The 18648-nt window shown below is 37.4% G+C and overlaps 2 protein-coding genes across 2 annotated transcripts in view; both read right to left on the reverse strand.

Moving 5' to 3' along the window:
• Positions 1-5561, reverse strand: part of LOC121388815 — a 47775-nt gene extending 42214 nt beyond the window's left edge. The window contains exons 1-2 of the mRNA XM_041520324.1: positions 5529-5561; positions 1025-1214 (exon numbers count right to left, since the gene is read on the reverse strand). Coding sequence (XP_041376258.1) covers positions 1025-1214; positions 5529-5546 — 208 coding nt within the window. The 5' untranslated portion in view covers positions 5547-5561. The remainder of the gene's footprint in view (positions 1-1024; positions 1215-5528) is intronic.
• A 3742-nt stretch (positions 5562-9303) lies between these two features.
• On the reverse strand, positions 9304-18343 carry LOC121388823. Its single transcript, XM_041520336.1, has 5 exons — positions 18178-18343; positions 15952-16008; positions 12833-13047; positions 10589-10757; positions 9304-9526 (listed from the first exon to the last, which is right to left on the reverse strand). The coding sequence occupies exons 1-4, from the start codon at positions 18341-18343 to the stop codon at positions 10719-10721; spliced, it is 477 nt and encodes a 158-aa protein (XP_041376270.1). The 3' UTR covers positions 9304-9526; positions 10589-10718.
• Positions 18344-18648: the final 305 nt, after the last annotated feature.

The following is an 18648-nucleotide window of genomic DNA, read 5'->3' on the forward strand; positions in this document are numbered from 1 at the left end:
ACTACAATTGTGATATTATGGAGTTAATTAAGCTAACATTAGGCTGAACTACACCCACCCGTAATTTACTATCTCAACTCTAAATCTGAATCTGATTTTACCACCGATATACAACCGCCCATAATTTGTTTAACATTACAGTGTGAACCCTAAATCTGAATCTCATTTTCCCACCGACATACAACTACCTGTGATTTGTTTTACATTACAGTCTGAATCTCATTTTACCACCGATATACAGCCGCCCATAATTTGTTTTACATTACAATGTGAACTCTAAATCTGAATCTTATTTTACCACCGATATACAACTGCCTGTGATGTATTTAACATTACAGTCTGAACTCTAGTTCTTAATCTGATTTTACCACCGATATACAGCCGCCCATAATTTGTTTAACATTACAATGTGAACTCTAAATCTGAATCTCATTTTCCCACCGACATACAACTACTTGTGATTTGTTTTACATTACAGTCTGAATCTCATTTTACCACTGATATACAGCCGCCCATAATTTGTTTTACATTACAATGTGAACTCTAAATCTGAATCTCATTTTACCACCGATATACAACTACCTGTGATTTGTTTTACATTACAGTCTGAATCTCATTTTACCACCTATATACAACTGCCTGTGATGTATTTAACATTACAGTCTGAACTCTAGTTCTTAATCTGATTTTACCACCGATATACAGCCGCCCATAATTTGTTTAACATTACATTATGAACTCTAAATCTGAATCTGATTTTGCCACGAGTATACAACCGCCCATAATTTGTTTTACATTACACTCTGTACTCTAAATCTGAGTCTCACTCATGAATCTAAATTAAAGGGCAAAATATCTGGGTAGCCTTCTCAAAAACAGAACAAACTGTGAGGATGAACAACAAATTAACAACAAGATAAAAACAAGACGGCAAAACATCTAGAAACACCATGCGAATAGGAATTTATTGATAAGTAATGTTACATATTTACAATGCGCTGACGTTTTCAGTATTTTGTCTTACCAATTACGTATAGGAACTCGTCTTCAGGATCCAGAGCCATTTTGATGGCAGTATTTCTAAACGGGGTCGTGCTTCCGGCAGCATTGTAAGGGATTTTCATATAGCTCTCCGGAACAAGCGATACGGCGCTGATGGCGGGCACGCCCAGTAGCAACACCAGGACGAAATGCATAATGGGACAGATAAAATGCTAAAATAGATAATAATAAGAATAATAAGAATAATAATTGTAATCATAATAATAATAATTGACAGATAGACGGATAACAACATTTTTAAATTTCAAATAACAATAACATTAAATTACACATTCATGCACGCGCATCACCAAATGCAAGTTTTAAAGCTTTTTTTATAAGTCACTTATATAGCAATAATCTACATATTCTTTGTATGAAACTGTTAAAGGAGTTGAAAGAAAAATATCATCTACTTTTATTACACTGGACAAGCTACCGTATATATGATTTATGAAGTGCAAGTTTGGGTTCTCTAATCTAGTCTTGAGAGTGGCAGTCCTCCTTCAGGCGGTGCAGGAGGGATGAAACATCCTGTTACGGATCTCCTAGGGGCATGGTGGTCCTCCTAAGGTCGAGCACCTGGTAGTGGATTGTGACGGAACATGCTCTTAATTTTGTTTTCGCCTGTGGCGATATTAATTGTTTTAGAGGGCCGTGTGCAGTTCCAATATGCACTTAAGCCCAGGTGAGCACTTTGTTACGTAATACCTCCGCGCGACCGTGGTCGAGCTGTGCCTTGTACACACCCAGCCCAGGTGCGGAGGCCATGTGGCCAGTAGTTACGTAATACCTCAGCGAGTGCAGTTTTTACAACCGTGATTTTGGCGACTAGGCGTCAGCAAGTCTGGCCATCTAAGGAAAATTGTCCTCTTGGTCGCTGTGGAAATATCACTTGTAGGTATTCGGTGCCGCGATGTACCCCCAGGCGATACTGGGATTTTATAATAAATAGCTAGGGTTTTAGAGATATCAGGGAGAAACACAGGAAGGCTACATGGGAAACGGACGTCGTCCACTGGACGAAATATATAAGTTCACTCCGGACGTGGTAATTATATATTATTTCTGCTCTGTTGCATAACCTTGATGTGATTGATGTGACTTTAAATATTTTAATACTGTAATATACCAATATTATTTAGACGGTGCTGCCGGTCATCTGACGCAGTAAACTGTAGGCTCACTGTCTAAATAATTATTAAAGCTTAGCCAGTCATCCTAGAGGACCTAGGTAAACTGTAGGTTATTGTCTTTATTGTGATAGGTACCAGTATTAATTCTGTGTTACAAGGTTACTTCAATGAGTAGTTAAGGGTTAATTAAAAATTAACCAGTTAGGAATAGAGTTGTAATTCCTTTATTAATTAAGTTCTCCTGGAAGCGTTTCTCAATTATCACACGTTACTGAATGAGTAGTTAAGGGTTAATTAAAAATTAACCAGTTAGGAATAGAGTTGTAATTCCTTTATTAATTAAGTTCCCCTGGAAGCGTTTCTCAATTATCACACGTGTGGGTGTTGTGTCACGGTGAAGTGATTAGAATATTGTATAAACTAGACACCTAGTGATTAACTAATTAAGTGATCAGTTCTGGGTTGTTACTATTTGTTGTTAATTAACTACTGCGGCAGTACATTTGTCAGCGTAGATTAATACAGATCCCAAAGTGTATTGCGTTTTTGTTGTGTTTTCTACTGAACTAAACGTACTTTAAAAAAAATACATACTTTATATAAGATCTTATCTCTGATCATACCTAGACGAGCCACGCGGGTTTTGAACGGCCCGTTACAGAGAGATCTAATAGATATACAGTTAGGAGAGATATTTGGATAATCGTGTTTTATTCAGTTACGGGTATTATAGGATCCCCGTGACATGGATCATATAGCAATCACGACTTTGCCTAACATCATTTTCCCATCGGTGAGCTCATTGGGCTATTTCTCGTTCCAGCCAGTGCATCACGACCGGAATATCAACAGCCGTGGCATGTGCTATCCTGTCTGTGGGATGGTGCATACAAAATATATCTTGCTACTAATGGAACAAGATAGAGAGTTTCCTCTCTAAGACTATATGTCAAAATTACCAAATGTTTTACACCCAGTAGCCGATGATAAATTAATCAATGTCCTCTAGTGATGCCGTTAAACAAAGCAATCTTCAGACACACATTACATATTTGTACTTTGGACAGGCACTACGACTTTAATAGTGACTGGAATTTGGTCTACAGTACCAAGACTTTTAATTTTAATTTTTGTTATTTATTGTTTTTAAAACGCCACAAACATTTAACAGGACATTACAAACATGGATGATGATGATGATATGAATGGTGTAGCCGCAGTATTTCCATTTCGGTGTGGGACTACTTGACAGGGTCGTGTCCCACGCTTGCTGTCACCCGTGAAGTGGGTGAAACTCTGTGTATGTGGCCTTACACCTCCCCATTGAGTCTACTGGTGCACTCACTCTGTGTTGGAGCTGTTCAATAATGATATATCAAAAACCGTATAATGTGTTGTGATGTCTGCTGCAAAATGCATGTAAATGATTCCTTTCTACTAATGGGAAACATGTAGCAGGTTTCCTCTGAAGAATTACGTGTCAGAATTACCAAATGTTTCACATCCAATAGCCCATAGATATTTAACCAATGTGCTCTAGAGATGTCATAACAAAATAACCGTGATAGCACATCGAATTTTGACCGGGTTAGATACCATTTAGCATAGTGCTACATGAAAACACATGGATGACTAATACAGATCAGACTGTTTTGTAATAAATAACCTGAGGGGGGGGGGGGGGGGGGTGTTACTAAGACAGGTGGCTGCTTTATGGAACTGGCAGGCCGCTTGGACATCTGACTTCTATCCAGAGGCCAGTTTCTGACAAAGATAAACATTTAGGGCCGATTTCATATGTCTAGGTTATAGGTGGGTTTTGGAAACATATGGTTTAAACCTAGGTTAAACCCTGGGTCATGTTTACTGTGCATTTCACATGTCTGGTTTTTAGTAATCCTAGTTTAACACTGGGTTACAATTGTATTGCTTGTTTAAACCTGCCCTTGAGGTGGTTTTTCGCTGGGTTTGCTCAAAGTAACTTTTCTTCATGGATAATTTCGGCAGCAAAATCGTGTTATACGTCAGTATTGCAGAGCCATGAAATGTGAACGTATTTTTAAGATCATTTTAAGCCACTACAGAAACAGTGGCGTAGCCGGGGGGGGGGGGGGGGGGGGGGCAGAGGGCCACCCCCCCAATCCCGGCAAAATTAGGGGTGATCAGTGGCGTACTCAATATCATTGTTTACTTGGCTGCCAGGTACCCCCCCCCCCCCCCCCCCAATACAAAATCCTGCCTACGCCACTGTACAGAAACGAATACAGGGTGGGGGTAGGGGGTTTCGAACCCTCTCCCCTTTAGACAAGATGGCCTTTTGCCCGTTTTTTTTTTTAGCACGACTGTATAATTAGATCCACCCCTTCACCATGTTCGTGGTGAATCAACAACAAAGCGCCTGAGATATATAGAGGATAATAAACGGGATACCAGTTATTATCAAAATTATGTCCCGAAACAAATTATGTTTAGTTGTCGCGAGCTTTAGCGAGTGACAAATGAAAAGTATTTCATCCTAATCCTCCATCTCGAACGCTAATGCTAATAATATACCGGTAACGAGTTTCAACTACAAAGTGATGAAGTGTAAGCTATTCCTCGCTTATGTCCCTTTCCAAATCTGCGTGTAACCTATGTAAAAATCATGGTTTTGTAAACACGGGTAAAACACCATGTGAAATACACCACGGGTGTATGTCTTGGTCAAGTTTTTCAGCGTTTTACATAAACCAGTGTTAAACCTAGGTTTTGATATAACCCGGTGTTTCGAAACCCAGACATATGAAATCGGCCCTTAAGGTCTAATGTGTAGCTTTTATAGACATATGCATTTGGTTTCTGTATTCTGTAATGATCGTCTACATAATAAATGCTTACCTGACTTAACACACTAGAAAATGTGGATGTTCCCTGTCTTCAATATCTCACCGACTGGCCAGACCTACACCACTTTATAGGAAAGTAGGCGTGCCGGTTTACACAAAGATAAAACAGGTGATATTTCACGACACGACTTGGTCCAGCCTTTGGGACAAAGACACCTGCATGATAAGAAATGTCCAGCATATCTTTGATATTCTTGAAAATGGGTGGTATTTCAAACAGTTAAACGACTGAAAGTTAGACAGACAAAGAGAAAAAGAGAGAGAGAGAGAGAGAGAGAGAGAGAGAGAGAGAGAGAGAGAGAGAGAGAGAGAGAGAGAGAGAGAGAGAGAGAGAGATTGATTGATTGTGTTTACTGATTTGCAGAAAAAAAAGAAGAATAAAAAAAACACAAAAACAAACCAACATTGGTCGATTCATGGAGATGGTGAATTGGTCAACATTAGGGTTACAGTTCTCAGATCTTACCTCAAAGGGAATGAACATTTTAGTGGCAAGGTGTGCTAGACGAGTCGTGTTCCATAAGAGCGGGAATTTTTTGATGTGGGCGCGGGCACAGGGGAAGCTATCACGAACTGCGCCGCTCACATGATAAAACTGCTATTTATATAACCAACGAATCGATTTATTTTAATCGCTCACATGGAACTCTATAGCCTTGAGCTACATCCACTTCTCTACAGAGAAACAGTTTAGCAGTTTGTTAAATGTGCTTAAATAAGAGAACACTTTAGACTGTTAAGGAAAAAAAACCCCCAGAAACTGTATTTGACATTATTCAGTATAAATATGAGGTTTTTAGTACAAAATGAAATGCATAACTGTTACGTCATTAAATGTATATATATATATATATATATATATATATATATATATATATATATATATATATATATATATATATATATATATATAATGCAGGAGTATCAAATTGCTAAAGTGTTTTGTATTATATATACATTAAATTCGAAATGCACGATTTGTCAAACACCTGTAGTAACCCGTAAACTCTATAATTTGTAGATGCATTATTTGTCTTCAACGTTCAAATGCATATCAAATTGAATATGTGGATCATATTAATACGTAGAAGTTAGTGGGTGAGAGGCAGTGCCGGATTTATAATGGGGCAAAGGGGGGAATTGCCCTGGGCCACCCTGCCAGAGGGCCCTCCCAGACTAAGTACTTCCTTTATAAAAAAAAATGTAATAATTATAAAATTAGTTCATTTTTTTGCCATGTAATTTAATTTCTATGTTAAATGGCCCCCGAACCTGAAGTGCCCCGGGTCCCTACCCCGAGGCGCCCCCCCCCCCCTCCCCCAAGGTCTAAATCCGGCCCTGGTGTAGTGGTCTTGGACCTACACTTTGATCTGTTAAAGCTGTCTTTGAGTTGGAACCGGTATGGGGATACGAACCGGTATTGGGATACGAACCACTACTTCCGTCACCATGTTCGGTAACATAATCAAATTGTATGTAGTTCTTTCTTACGCTACGGATGATCTTATTTCTCTTGTTAAACACACATTCTCCTTTGTGTTGTTGCTATTTCCCCAACTCACTTCCTCAATTAAACTGCACACTTAGTTCCTAGTTTTTGTAATATAAATTTTAACCATACAGGAATCGACAATCAAATCAAAAAATGCAACTTAAAAGATAACACGTGTTCGTCCCCAGTACCCGTTTTTTAAATTATTTATTTATTTTTTATTACTATTATTATTATTTTTTTTGCAGGTTGTCGTTAAACAAATATTCCTTTCTTTTTGATAATTCTTTCAGGCAACACCTTTATTAAACAGCAATTTAGTTCCTGGTTTTGATGAGCAAATTTTAATCATATTGAAAGCGACATTCAAAACAAAAAAGTGCAACCTTGAAAGATGACACTTGTCTCAGTCTACCGGTACCCGGTTTTTTGTTGCAGCTTTCAGTTTTTTTGTTTTTTTTAATTAGCCAGCGAATTTTAATCACAGTGGGCGAGACAACTAAACCGCATACACAGTCCCAGTTACATAATGAATGAATGAATGAATGTTTAACGACACCCCAGCACGAAAAATACATCGGCTATTGGGTGTCAAACTATGGTAATGCAAATAAATAAAGTGATGATCAACATGAATATAAAAATTCAAGACTTAAACAAAAACAGTGTAAAGAACTGTGCAAAAACACAAATATCACAGAATTTTACGGATACTGAATTTGACTAAAAACTTTAATTTTGTGCTGTATTGGCCATTCTCAAAGAAAATGTTACACCCCTGCACCACGGTGAGGTTACAGCACACGCAGGGGTCCCAGTTACAGCCTACAAAGTGCACAGTTAAATTTGTAGGCATGAGACCATAACAGGGTATACACCAGCAACTCAAATCACATAAACGACAATATTAGGCTACAATTCTACAGGCATCGTTTCAGTCAACATATACACCATGAACATAACAGGGCCATAGCTAGGATGTTTTGGGTTTTTTTGGGGGGGAGGGGGGGCGGGGGGTGGGCAACTGAGTAGTTAATAATATAAAACTCCTTAAACAGTTAAGAAGAGAATTTTCTTAAGTTTCTATAATGCTTTCCGAATTTTTTTGGGTGGGGGGGGGAGGCAACTGCCCCCTTGCCCCCCTGCTAGCTACGGTCTTGCATAAACACTACAAACTCTCACCGTTAAAGTAAATCCGGAAGAAATCGGGGGTTAGTTAAGCTGCTCGTTTCAGACATAATTGGAAGCCTCTTCAATTTATAACTATCTCACTTCCACGCAAACATAGTCATCATATGTTCTGAAGCCCCTTCATGTGTTTAAAACACAACTGTAGATTATTAAAACGACATCACTAGAGCAGATTGATTTATTAATAATCGGCTATTGAATGTCAAAGACCGTGTCATGTGACTTTTGATACCAGCAACAGATCTCAATGTGCACTTTTCTACTAACAAGATAACACATACAACGGCTTTTGATATACAGTGAAACCCCACCTAACGGCCACCCCGATTCTAAGACCACCCCACTAAACAGACCACTTTTTTGAAGACCGGAATATTTCCTTCATATCTAATAGTAAAAAATACCCGGTATTCAGACCACCCCGTATTGCGGATTACGACCAGTAAAGTCAGTCCCGGTCGTCGTTTTGCGTATATTTCGACCCCGCCAGTGCGACCAAATTACGATATCAATATCTCATATTTGTTCATTCCCAAGGCTGTTCAACAATAACTGATCTAAATTTAATGCTTGCTTTGTTTTAGCTGAGACTGTATATAGGGTTCGTCACAAGTGTTTTTTTAATATTGAAAATATCAACTTATATGAAAAATGTCTGCCGAGACAAATACCTAGTAAATAGACTAGGTTGATATTTTACATATTAAAAAACCAGTAGCGAATTCTATTTATGCCATAACACTTTTAAAATAACATTTTAATTAAATTTTTAGTAAATCACAATACTAAAATCGCCATCACGTCATATTACCAAATTAGTTTGACGTCACGCATTTTAACTAAATTTTTGAAACTGTTACGCTCAGGTATACAGGTCTCGTTGGCTTGTAACCAAATGACCCATCCACAGCAACACATTACCTAGAGACCTTACAAATTTGCATACCATTATTAACCGGGTTAATATACTAAATTATCACGTTGGTTTACGACATGGATATCATGGGTAAGTTATAGGATAAAGATCGCGTATCTACTGAGTATGAGTTCCAGCTAGTGTACCACGACTGGTATATCAAAGGCCGTAGTATGTGCTATCCTGTCTGTGGGATGGTGCATAAAGAAGATACTAATGGAAAATGTGGCGGGTTCTCTCTCTACGACTGTCAGCATAACCATATGTTTGACATCCAATAACCGATGATTAATAAATCAATGTGCTCAAGTGGTGTCGTTAAACAAAACAAACAAACTACTGAGTATTTGCTGATACATCACACTGCAACAAAAAGTATTCTAAACCAAACCCAGAGGCGGACGGGGGGGGGGGGGGGGGGGAGGGGCCCGGACCCCCTAAATTTTGCGATAGTTATAATTTTATTATATATTAATTTTCTTTTTTTTTTACGATCCCCCTACAAACCTCCCCCAAAGTTCCCTTGGCATTCCACCTCATGTCACTGCCCCCCCCCCCCCCCCACCACCTATAAATGGATTTTCTGGAACTGCCATTGATATCATGTTTCTCTTGAAAACAAATAAATCAAACAGAGGCATGTCACAAGACAAACTTTATTTATGTTGTAGATGAAGGTGGGCTATAGACTTCGATAACAGATTTAAGTTTGAACAGTCGATACACTCGACTGACTGGTAACATGACTGGGTAGTCCTACTTCAACTCTCTGAGCACCACGCTGTTCTGGTCAACCATCTCGTACGCAGAGACACTGCTCGATTTGGACGACAGCACGAACAGAGCATGGCGGTCCTGGTCGAACCTAGAGATCGGAAACTCAAATTACAAATCAGAATACCAAAATATAATTGTGAGGAAGAACAAGAGTAGCAATGACAACAAGGAAACGAGGATAAAGAACAAAAAGAAGAGACGGGGAAGGCAGAGAAGAAAGAATACGTAATAAAAGAAATATAGGAAGAGAAGCAGAAGAGGAATGAGAAGAGGAAGACGACGACGACGACGATGATGATAATGAAAAAGAAACGAAAAAAGGTATAAGAAGTAGACGATGAAGCGAATAAAAAAGAAACAGAAGAACAAAAGGAGTAGAACAAATAGAAGTAGAAAAAAAAGTGTTGGAAGAAATAGTGATAGAAGATGAAAAAAAAAGACAAAAGAAGAAGATGAACACTAATTATAAGAAGAGGAAAAGGATATACTAATATTGACTGAAATTTGGTCTGTCAAAACGAATATACTGCTAAAATAGTAGAACATAATAACAACACGGAGGAGAAGAAAGGGAAGAAGTCACCTGTGCCCAATCCTTTTGTATGTATGTATGTATTTTTATATTTTGAATATCTCTATTGTATGTATGTCGGGTTTTGACTTAAACATACATATATTCAATGACGCACTGGCACAGGTGATATTAAAATCCTTTATTGCCTTCACAAATTTCCTCATGCCGTTACCGAGACCCGAACCTGTGGTACCCAATCGCCCGCATTTGTTGGGCCGGAACGCTACCAATCAGACCAACTACGTTCCACAAAAATAGAACGATCGTTAGTCGACCATATTCGTACCGGTCCAACAACCACGCGGTTCTAAGGCCCCATGTATGTATGTATGTATGTATGTATGCATGTATGTATAATATATATATATATATATATATATATATATATAATTTAAATCAAACAACAAGTAAAGGAGGATAAAAAACAGAAAGAATAGAAGAAGAAGAAGACGAAAAAGGAGGAGGAATAAGAGGAATGAGAAAAGAAAATGGACAAGAAGAAGAAGTACAGCAGCAGCTAAAACAATAACAGAAACAAAACCAGACAACAAGAAGCAGACGAAAAAATTGACGTACTTGAGGTCAACGATTCCAGCGTCTCCAGCTAAACCATTAGCGTGAAGGTCATCCCACGTTCGGGTGGGGTCGGGCATTCGTCGTATCTTGTGCTGGAAGACAGGGAGTGGCCGCGCGGTCACCTCCGGATTCAGAGCAAACATGTAGATTTTACCACTCTGACCGGCACCTAAAAACAGGAATGTATCAGTGTCCCATTTTCCAACTGCAACAGTGTTTAATTCAGGTCCCTGGAAATCATTTAGGAAATAAATTAGAACCTTAATCGGGCCTTGAAGGATTTTTGGTAGCGATATGGTACATGTTAATTAAAAAGGCACTAACGATATTCTAAAGTGCATGTATACATTAGATAGACAGATGTATTCTTGCTTCTGTTTTCATATAATCATTGAAATATGAGCGCAAATCTGTATTAAAGGGACATTCCTGAGTTTGCTGCATTGTAAGATTTGTTATATATTAAATATATTTTCTTGTTTAGAATATCAGTGTCTGTATATTTAATGTATTTCTGGTCGTCTTAATATTTGTAAGAAGCCCAATCTGGATTTTGTCTTCAAATAATTTCGTACGTACGAAAAAAATATGTTTTAGGAAATAAAATTAAATTTAAATTTTAGAGCGATCAGAAACACGTTTAATATACAGCCACTAATGTTTCATGCAGAAAACTATATTTGGTATGTAATTACAATCGTAAAAAAGTCTCTGTTAGTCGATAGCATCTTTAAAATTGCAGCAAACTCAGGAATGTCCCTTTTATACATTTACAACCATTGCGTTTTACCTCTTTAAATTTGACAGACTACAAACGCTCATTATGAAAAATTCAAAACGCTCAAAGATGCCAGCTGGGCATCATTCAGATTCAGATTCTACACTACTTCCCCTACCAAAATCAACAATAACCTGCTTTGGTGGTATTTTTGCAAGTAAAAATGGACACTAAGTTTGGTTAATCTACAAACCTGTAACATAACACAATTGGATAAAGTTACAACGCAATGAAACAAGAGTCTGTGACGTTGAAACACGAAAGTATCATTAAAATAGACAAGCACTCCACTTTATAACCGTTATTTCACAGACGCACGTGCGTTTTTAAAAAATCCGAAAAAAAGAGTATTTTGTGGTATTACAAATATCAAGATGACTAGAAACACTTCGGATATACGGACATGGATAATCTTAACAATAAAATCAAAGTAATCTGATTTCTGTCATAAAACACAGCTCTAATAGTGAAAACAATATGCCGTAGTGTTTATAACCTAGTGTCTGTCTTTTTAATTGGCATAAAACAATTGGGTTTTTTGTAATGAATAAATATATAAATATATTTACTGACTGTCTCAATTATGTACAATGGTTAGCTTATAACATGACTGTAAGGTAGTGATATCAGGGCGCGAACTATGATATTACAATATTTGTTTATGTGGTTAATAAACCTTGTTTTAAAGCAGAGAGCACAGTTTATTTTTAATTACTGTTGATACAAAAGCAAGTTATGTATGACTGCAGGTGCTGATGTAGCAATATGTAAAACGCAGATAACACAGTATGAGAAGGGTAAATGAGTTCACAAAATATGTGTTATCAGACATATAGACCATGGAGAAATAAAATGATGACCAATCGACTATAGTTTTCAGTACGAACTGTATATGTTGAGTAGATTGTCATTGGTATAAGAATTTTTGACTACAGTTCTATGATGCACCATTGTACAATTAAGCCATGTATCAGAATGAAAAAATGAAAAATAATACATAACACAATACACTGGGTTTTTTTTGTGTGCAATATTTCAATATTGAGCATTACATACTGTTTTTACTACTCAACTGCTTAATAACTGATATAATTGCTTAGTTTTTTTCACTAGAGACTGGGGCATACAATAATAATTATGATGTTACATATATACAAACAACAACGTTTTTCAAATAACGAAGCAGGGTTTTCTTTTAAATATTTTCAAAATGTGTCACATATTCTTGTACAAAACTTCAATGTTCAGCATGGCATACCCCCCCCCCCCCCCCACACACACACACACACTATTCAACTTCAATAAATGGGAGGGTCTTTTTTAATCACCCGATATAATTGCTTTGATTCAACACAATTACAGACTGCTTCATACAACTGTTATGATTTTACATATCCACAAAACACAATTGCCTCAAATACCGCAGAAGGTGGGCTTTTTTCCCTTCACATTTTCAAAAGTCTCACGTATTCTGCCGAGGTGACGTCAGCCTCGTCTTCGGGCCTCAGAGTTCCGTCACCACTGCACGCGCCGTTAAAGGTCTTCGCCTCTTTCCGACTGTGAGCCTCGATCTCGTCACCACTCTCGTAGACTCGAGTTTTGGCCAGGTTCACGATAGAGAAGCCACGTCCACCGAATGCTCGCACTTCGTCTTTCGTTCGAGATTCAACAAACAGCCGTCCTACAACAGAACGCAACAGTGTGGCAGAAGACAATACGGTGCAATGCAACACAATACAATACAAGGCCATGCAAAACAGGACAAGACAGAGCAATGCAACACAGGACAAGACAGAGCAATGCAACACAGGACAAAACGGAGCAATGCAACACAGGGTAAGACAGCAATGCAACACAGGACAAGACAGTGCAATGCAACACAGGACAAGACAGAGCAATGCAACACAATACAATACAAAGCCACGCAAAACAGGAAAAGACAGAGCAATGCAACACAGGACAAGACAGAGCAATGCAACGCAGGACAAGACAGTGCAATGCAACACAGGACAAGACAGTACAAAACAATGAAATACAGGATAAGACAGAACCTTTCAACACAATATAATACAATACAAAGCAATACAATACAGGACAAGACAGAACAATTCAACACAATACAATACAATACAAAGCAATGCAATCTGATTTCTGTCATAAAACACGGCTCTAATAGTGAATAAATATGCTGTAGTAATGTTAAGAAGAATTTTTTTTTTACATTGGAATTTTTCCAAAAAGGAAACGTCATGTACCCAGGACAAGACAGAGCAATGCAACACAGGACAAGACAGTACAAAACAATGAAATACAGGATACGACAGAACCTTTCAACACAAAACAATACAATACAAAGCAATACAATACAATACAGGACAAGACAGAACAATTCAACACAATACAATACAATACAATACAATACAATACAATACAAAGCAATGCAATCTGATTTCTGTCATAAAACACGGCTCTAATAGTGAATAAATATGCCGTAGTAATGTTAAGAAAAAAAAAAATTCAATAGCAATTTCACATTGGAATTTTTCCAAAAAGGAAACGTCATGTACCCAGTTTATGGTTATTGTAAGGAGATGCAAAGTGACGTCATTGGAATACTGACGTCATTTAAATTCAAAATTAGCTGTATTATTACAATGCTGCGCCACATTAAAATGAAAACTAGTCCCATGTCAAATTCCTATAACAAGCAGACAACGCTGTTTACAGGTCGGTACTTTTTTTTATTTTTCATAATTCTGGACAAAATATTAATTTGAAGTTTTGAAAGATGAAAGAAATAAAACGTACCTTTTGTCAAATATATCATATCACAAAATTACGGCTGGAGATGTTTTATTTATTGAAAAAGAATAAGAATTGTGTACGATGTAACGAAGCCAAAACAAGGGTCCAAAAAGTGACTGTCGTCGACCTTAACTATTATGGATTAAAAGCTCGTTGGTTAGTAGTGTTCCCGTCTCAAGTTTTGGTATCGCGCTCATTAAATTGTAAATATTTGTCACCGTTTTCGTCTGTTTTCAGTTCAAATTTTCCACAAAATAACATTTTAAACAAACCAAGCACAAAATTTGTTTACATATCGCGAAGGGCATTCCCGGTAACCATGTGCTATAAATAGCGTTGAATACGGTATAGTTCCGGCAGTTGAGTTGAATACGGAAAGTTGTATTCAATTCTTGTATTCAGAGCTGTATTTATATAGTAAGATTTAATGGGTATGTAATAAAATGCAATATAATGCAATCTATAATATAATACGGAAGACCTTTTTAACAGTTTCCGATCCTTCTGACCGCCATATTTGTGCTTAACCGATGCCGCATAACGCAGGCATCGTTTTGCGCACAGTATGCGTAATAAACATCGTTAAAGATACTTTGCCTTTGAAATGAAAGATCTTTTTCCGAGAAACAGATGTGTTAAACAGTATTAAATATTAAAAGTGCCCAATAGAACCCGCAACATACATGAACGTTTAAAGTTTTGTTTTGTTACACCATTTGAGGATATTACATTATTGGCTATTGGATATCAAACATTTGGTAATTTTAACATAGTTTTAGAGAGAAAACTCACTACATGGTTCCATTAGTAGCAAGATATCTTTTATATGCACCATACCACAGACAGGATAACACATACCATGACCTTTGATTTACTAGTCGTAGTTGGAGCGAGAAATAGCCCAATGGGCCCACCGATCCCAAATAGACAGCGCATCTGGCGAGCGCTTTACCACTGGGCTACGTCCCGCTCACATACATGATAATAACGAATATGACATAGATATATTTTAATGTATCTTGGCACAAGAGTGATTTCAATATTAATTATGATAGGTATGCAGCCGTGTACAGACGACAGGTGATTTTGAACGCTATATATGGTTCCCACTCCGCCTGTAAGAGGACTGCCACTTTATAGCGTGAACCAGTACATTCGCTAAAACCTGTTTAAGGCAACCTGCATGGGGATTGATTTTGGGGATAACCCTACTGTTTTTCCTATTTGCGGACGTATATCGGTGGTTTTACTGTCGCAAATTTACTGTCGGTAAATTTGCTACTGTAAAACCACCGATATACGTACGCATATCGGAAAACACAGTAGGGTTATCCCTATTCTAATTAAACTGTTTGCTGGTTGATTTGTAGTAAGAATAAGCCTACAAACGTCACCAGCTGGTGACGTCATTAGGCAGCCCATTAACAGACGATGGGTGGTCGGACATTTAGCGGCTCGAACATAGATGTGTAATTTGACATATTTAATCTGCTCTCATGATTAGATAACGACTAATAAAGAATAATATGTTCATTTCTGACATAAATACTTCTCAGTATTTAACGACTTCTGTACGTAATATGAACGCTACAGAAATTGTCTTTATGACGTCATTACAAAACAACCCTGTTCCTCGCTTAACCTATGACGTATTTCTGCCAGAAAATTTGCGACCGGTATATCGGTGATTTTACCACCTGAAATGTTTAGCAGGGATCCAATCAGATTCGTTCTTACAAATGTGTTGAATTAGAATAGTATGCATTACACAGACACGTACCGAGCTGAGCTGGATCTGCTAGCTGAGCCTCCAAATCAGCATCGTTAACGTTCCAATCTGAAAACAAACAGGTACATGTTTAGTTGGTAATATATGAAAACCTGATACCTGAGATTTCAAACTGAATAATACAAAACAGAACGACAATCCACAGCGTATTAGACAACACAAACGGAATTCATTCAGTTCAACTTATTCCCATTGTTATATCCAATTAATGTTCAAACAGTGGTTAGTAGTTAGTTGTTAATGGTTAGTGAGAGAGAAGTCGTCGTATTGAGTCGTTAAAACTCGCTCTGGGTGGGAACCTGTGTAAAAAGGACTTTCATTCCTGGTACTCCTAGTCCACTGGACTTTCCATCCTAGTATTCCTAGTCTGCTGGAATTTTATTCCCGATGTTTTGCTTATTACATACGAAATAAAAGTCTGAAAACTACTTAGTTCTAGTACTTAAATATTAATAACTTGTACTATGATGACCATTTACTATAATATAAAAATAGCAGGAAAAAAAAAACCACATTAAAAATTGCCTTCTGTAGATGAACAATTACAAACACCATCAAAATACTTGAATTTTATTATCATAAGCATAAGAGACGAGTAGGGAAAAGTGCCTCTGCATTGTTATACCTGGCCGTTGAGAACACCATAAGCGTACGAGACGAAGTTGGGGTGGGGGTCAGGGGTTAACGTCCCCCAGTGCGGGAGGGAGGGGGGGGGGGGGGACCATGGGCACGTTCGGGCAAAATGAGCTGGCATGAAAGCGTTTCGATGTATTTCCATCATTCTACTCACAATATTAGTTGTAATCCATGTAAAAATGCCGACTGATTTGTTTGGAATCCTATATGGCTTCTTGCAAATATACGTTGTGTTCCAGATTCGGATATTTTCTTTACATTCCGGAAATAAAAATCAGCCTGCCCCTCCCCCCAAAAGGGAGCATGCATACCTTTTGTCACAAAACCAAAACTGTTAGGTGTAAAAGTGTCATGAGTAGTTAGGCTGTTTAAAATTACCTCTATAAATTGTGTGTGCATATTATTGACAGTATGCTGATTGCTTTCAGAGGTTACTCTTTTGTTTTAGTCAGTGTAGTGACCTATTGAGCTGCTAAAACACACTCTTAGTCATTGGTATTTCTATTAATTAATAAACCTTAATGAAAACCATTCAATAGAATTTTTGTCGAAGTCTGACATGTCATATGTTAGACCAAATTAGTTTGCAAAATTGACAAATCAGGCACGTGTTCAGTATATTATGCAGGAGGTGGGAGTCTAGACTGTGGCAAGTGGAAATTTGCTTTGAAGAGGGTTGTTTTGACCACCCACACCACCCCCTCTACAAATGTACAAACTGAACAATATGAAGCTTAAAATATATAAAATAACAAAATAATTTATATAATTTTACAATTGAATTTTTCTTCTTCTTCTTCTTTTCTTCTTCTTCTTCTTCTTCTTCTTCTTCTTCTTATTATTATTATTATTGTCATCATCATCAAATAGTTAGTTGGAAAACACGCAATGAATAAATACTTTTTTTTATGCCCATGTAATAAGCTCAGTACAGAAGCATACGGAAACCATAATTAATGATTTAAAGTAATACCATTTTCTATCCTATGTGTTTATAGCGGTAACAACAATGATATGTGAAAAATATTCATAATATTTAATATTGAAAATGAAGGAAGAATGTTTTAACTAACGACAAATTCAACGCATTTTAAAAACGGTTATATGGGAGGGTGGATCGATGAATGGATGGAAAGATATAAGCGTGAGCAGAAATGTTTTTTCTTGAAGAAATCTCTAACCCGATAACCCCACCCATCCACCCACCCAAAAACAAACACACCCCAGAAACCTCCACAAAACAACACATACAAATAAATAAACAACACAAAAACCAACAAGACAAAACAAGAAAACATTTTGAAGCGTTTAAAGGGCTGATCCTGCCAGTAATGTTTGGAGACAAGTTTACCAGAATAATAACTGCTGTTTACTCACCAATCTGATCCAGATCACATATTACTGGCCATTCTCGAACTAGCGTTATGGCTCCAAATCGATATTAGTGAAATGTTAAACGTTTCCTTTTAATACGATTGGCTTAAAAACCTAAAACAAAACCCCACACCTCCCGCTGATTAATGTCGGTTCGCTGATATGATGTATCATTACACATTACTTCCTTCGTTTATGTTAAGTTACCTGTGACGTCACCGGCTCTGACGTAGTCGGAACATCCCACCATAGAACAGCCGGCTATTTTCGTTTTCTTCCCTTCGTCAGTCGTAACCAAGAAAGGGGATCCTTGCCAATCTACGATTGTTACTTTGTCGGGTTGATAGTAACTCTTGATTTTCCTTCGTGTCATGTTTGCTGAATAAATAAATAAATAATATTAAATAATAATAATAATAATAAAAAGTCCAGTCAATCAAGCACAAACAGTAGACCTTTATATTTTATCTGAAACACAGATGGCACTGTTGGGGAAAAGGCTGTTTAGAAGTAGTTGCAGGTTTGACATTTAAATATACGTCATTTTGAAAAACAGGTAAAAGACATAAATAATTCTGAGGTGCAAGCCAAAATTTTTAATGATATAAAAATATAGCCACATCGATCCATTTTGCATAATTTATGATAATTTAACATTTCCAAACAATAATTGTCCTT

This window comes from Gigantopelta aegis, chromosome 2, assembly GCF_016097555.1.
Source record: "Gigantopelta aegis isolate Gae_Host chromosome 2, Gae_host_genome, whole genome shotgun sequence".
NCBI lineage: Eukaryota > Metazoa > Mollusca > Gastropoda > Neomphalida > Peltospiridae > Gigantopelta > Gigantopelta aegis.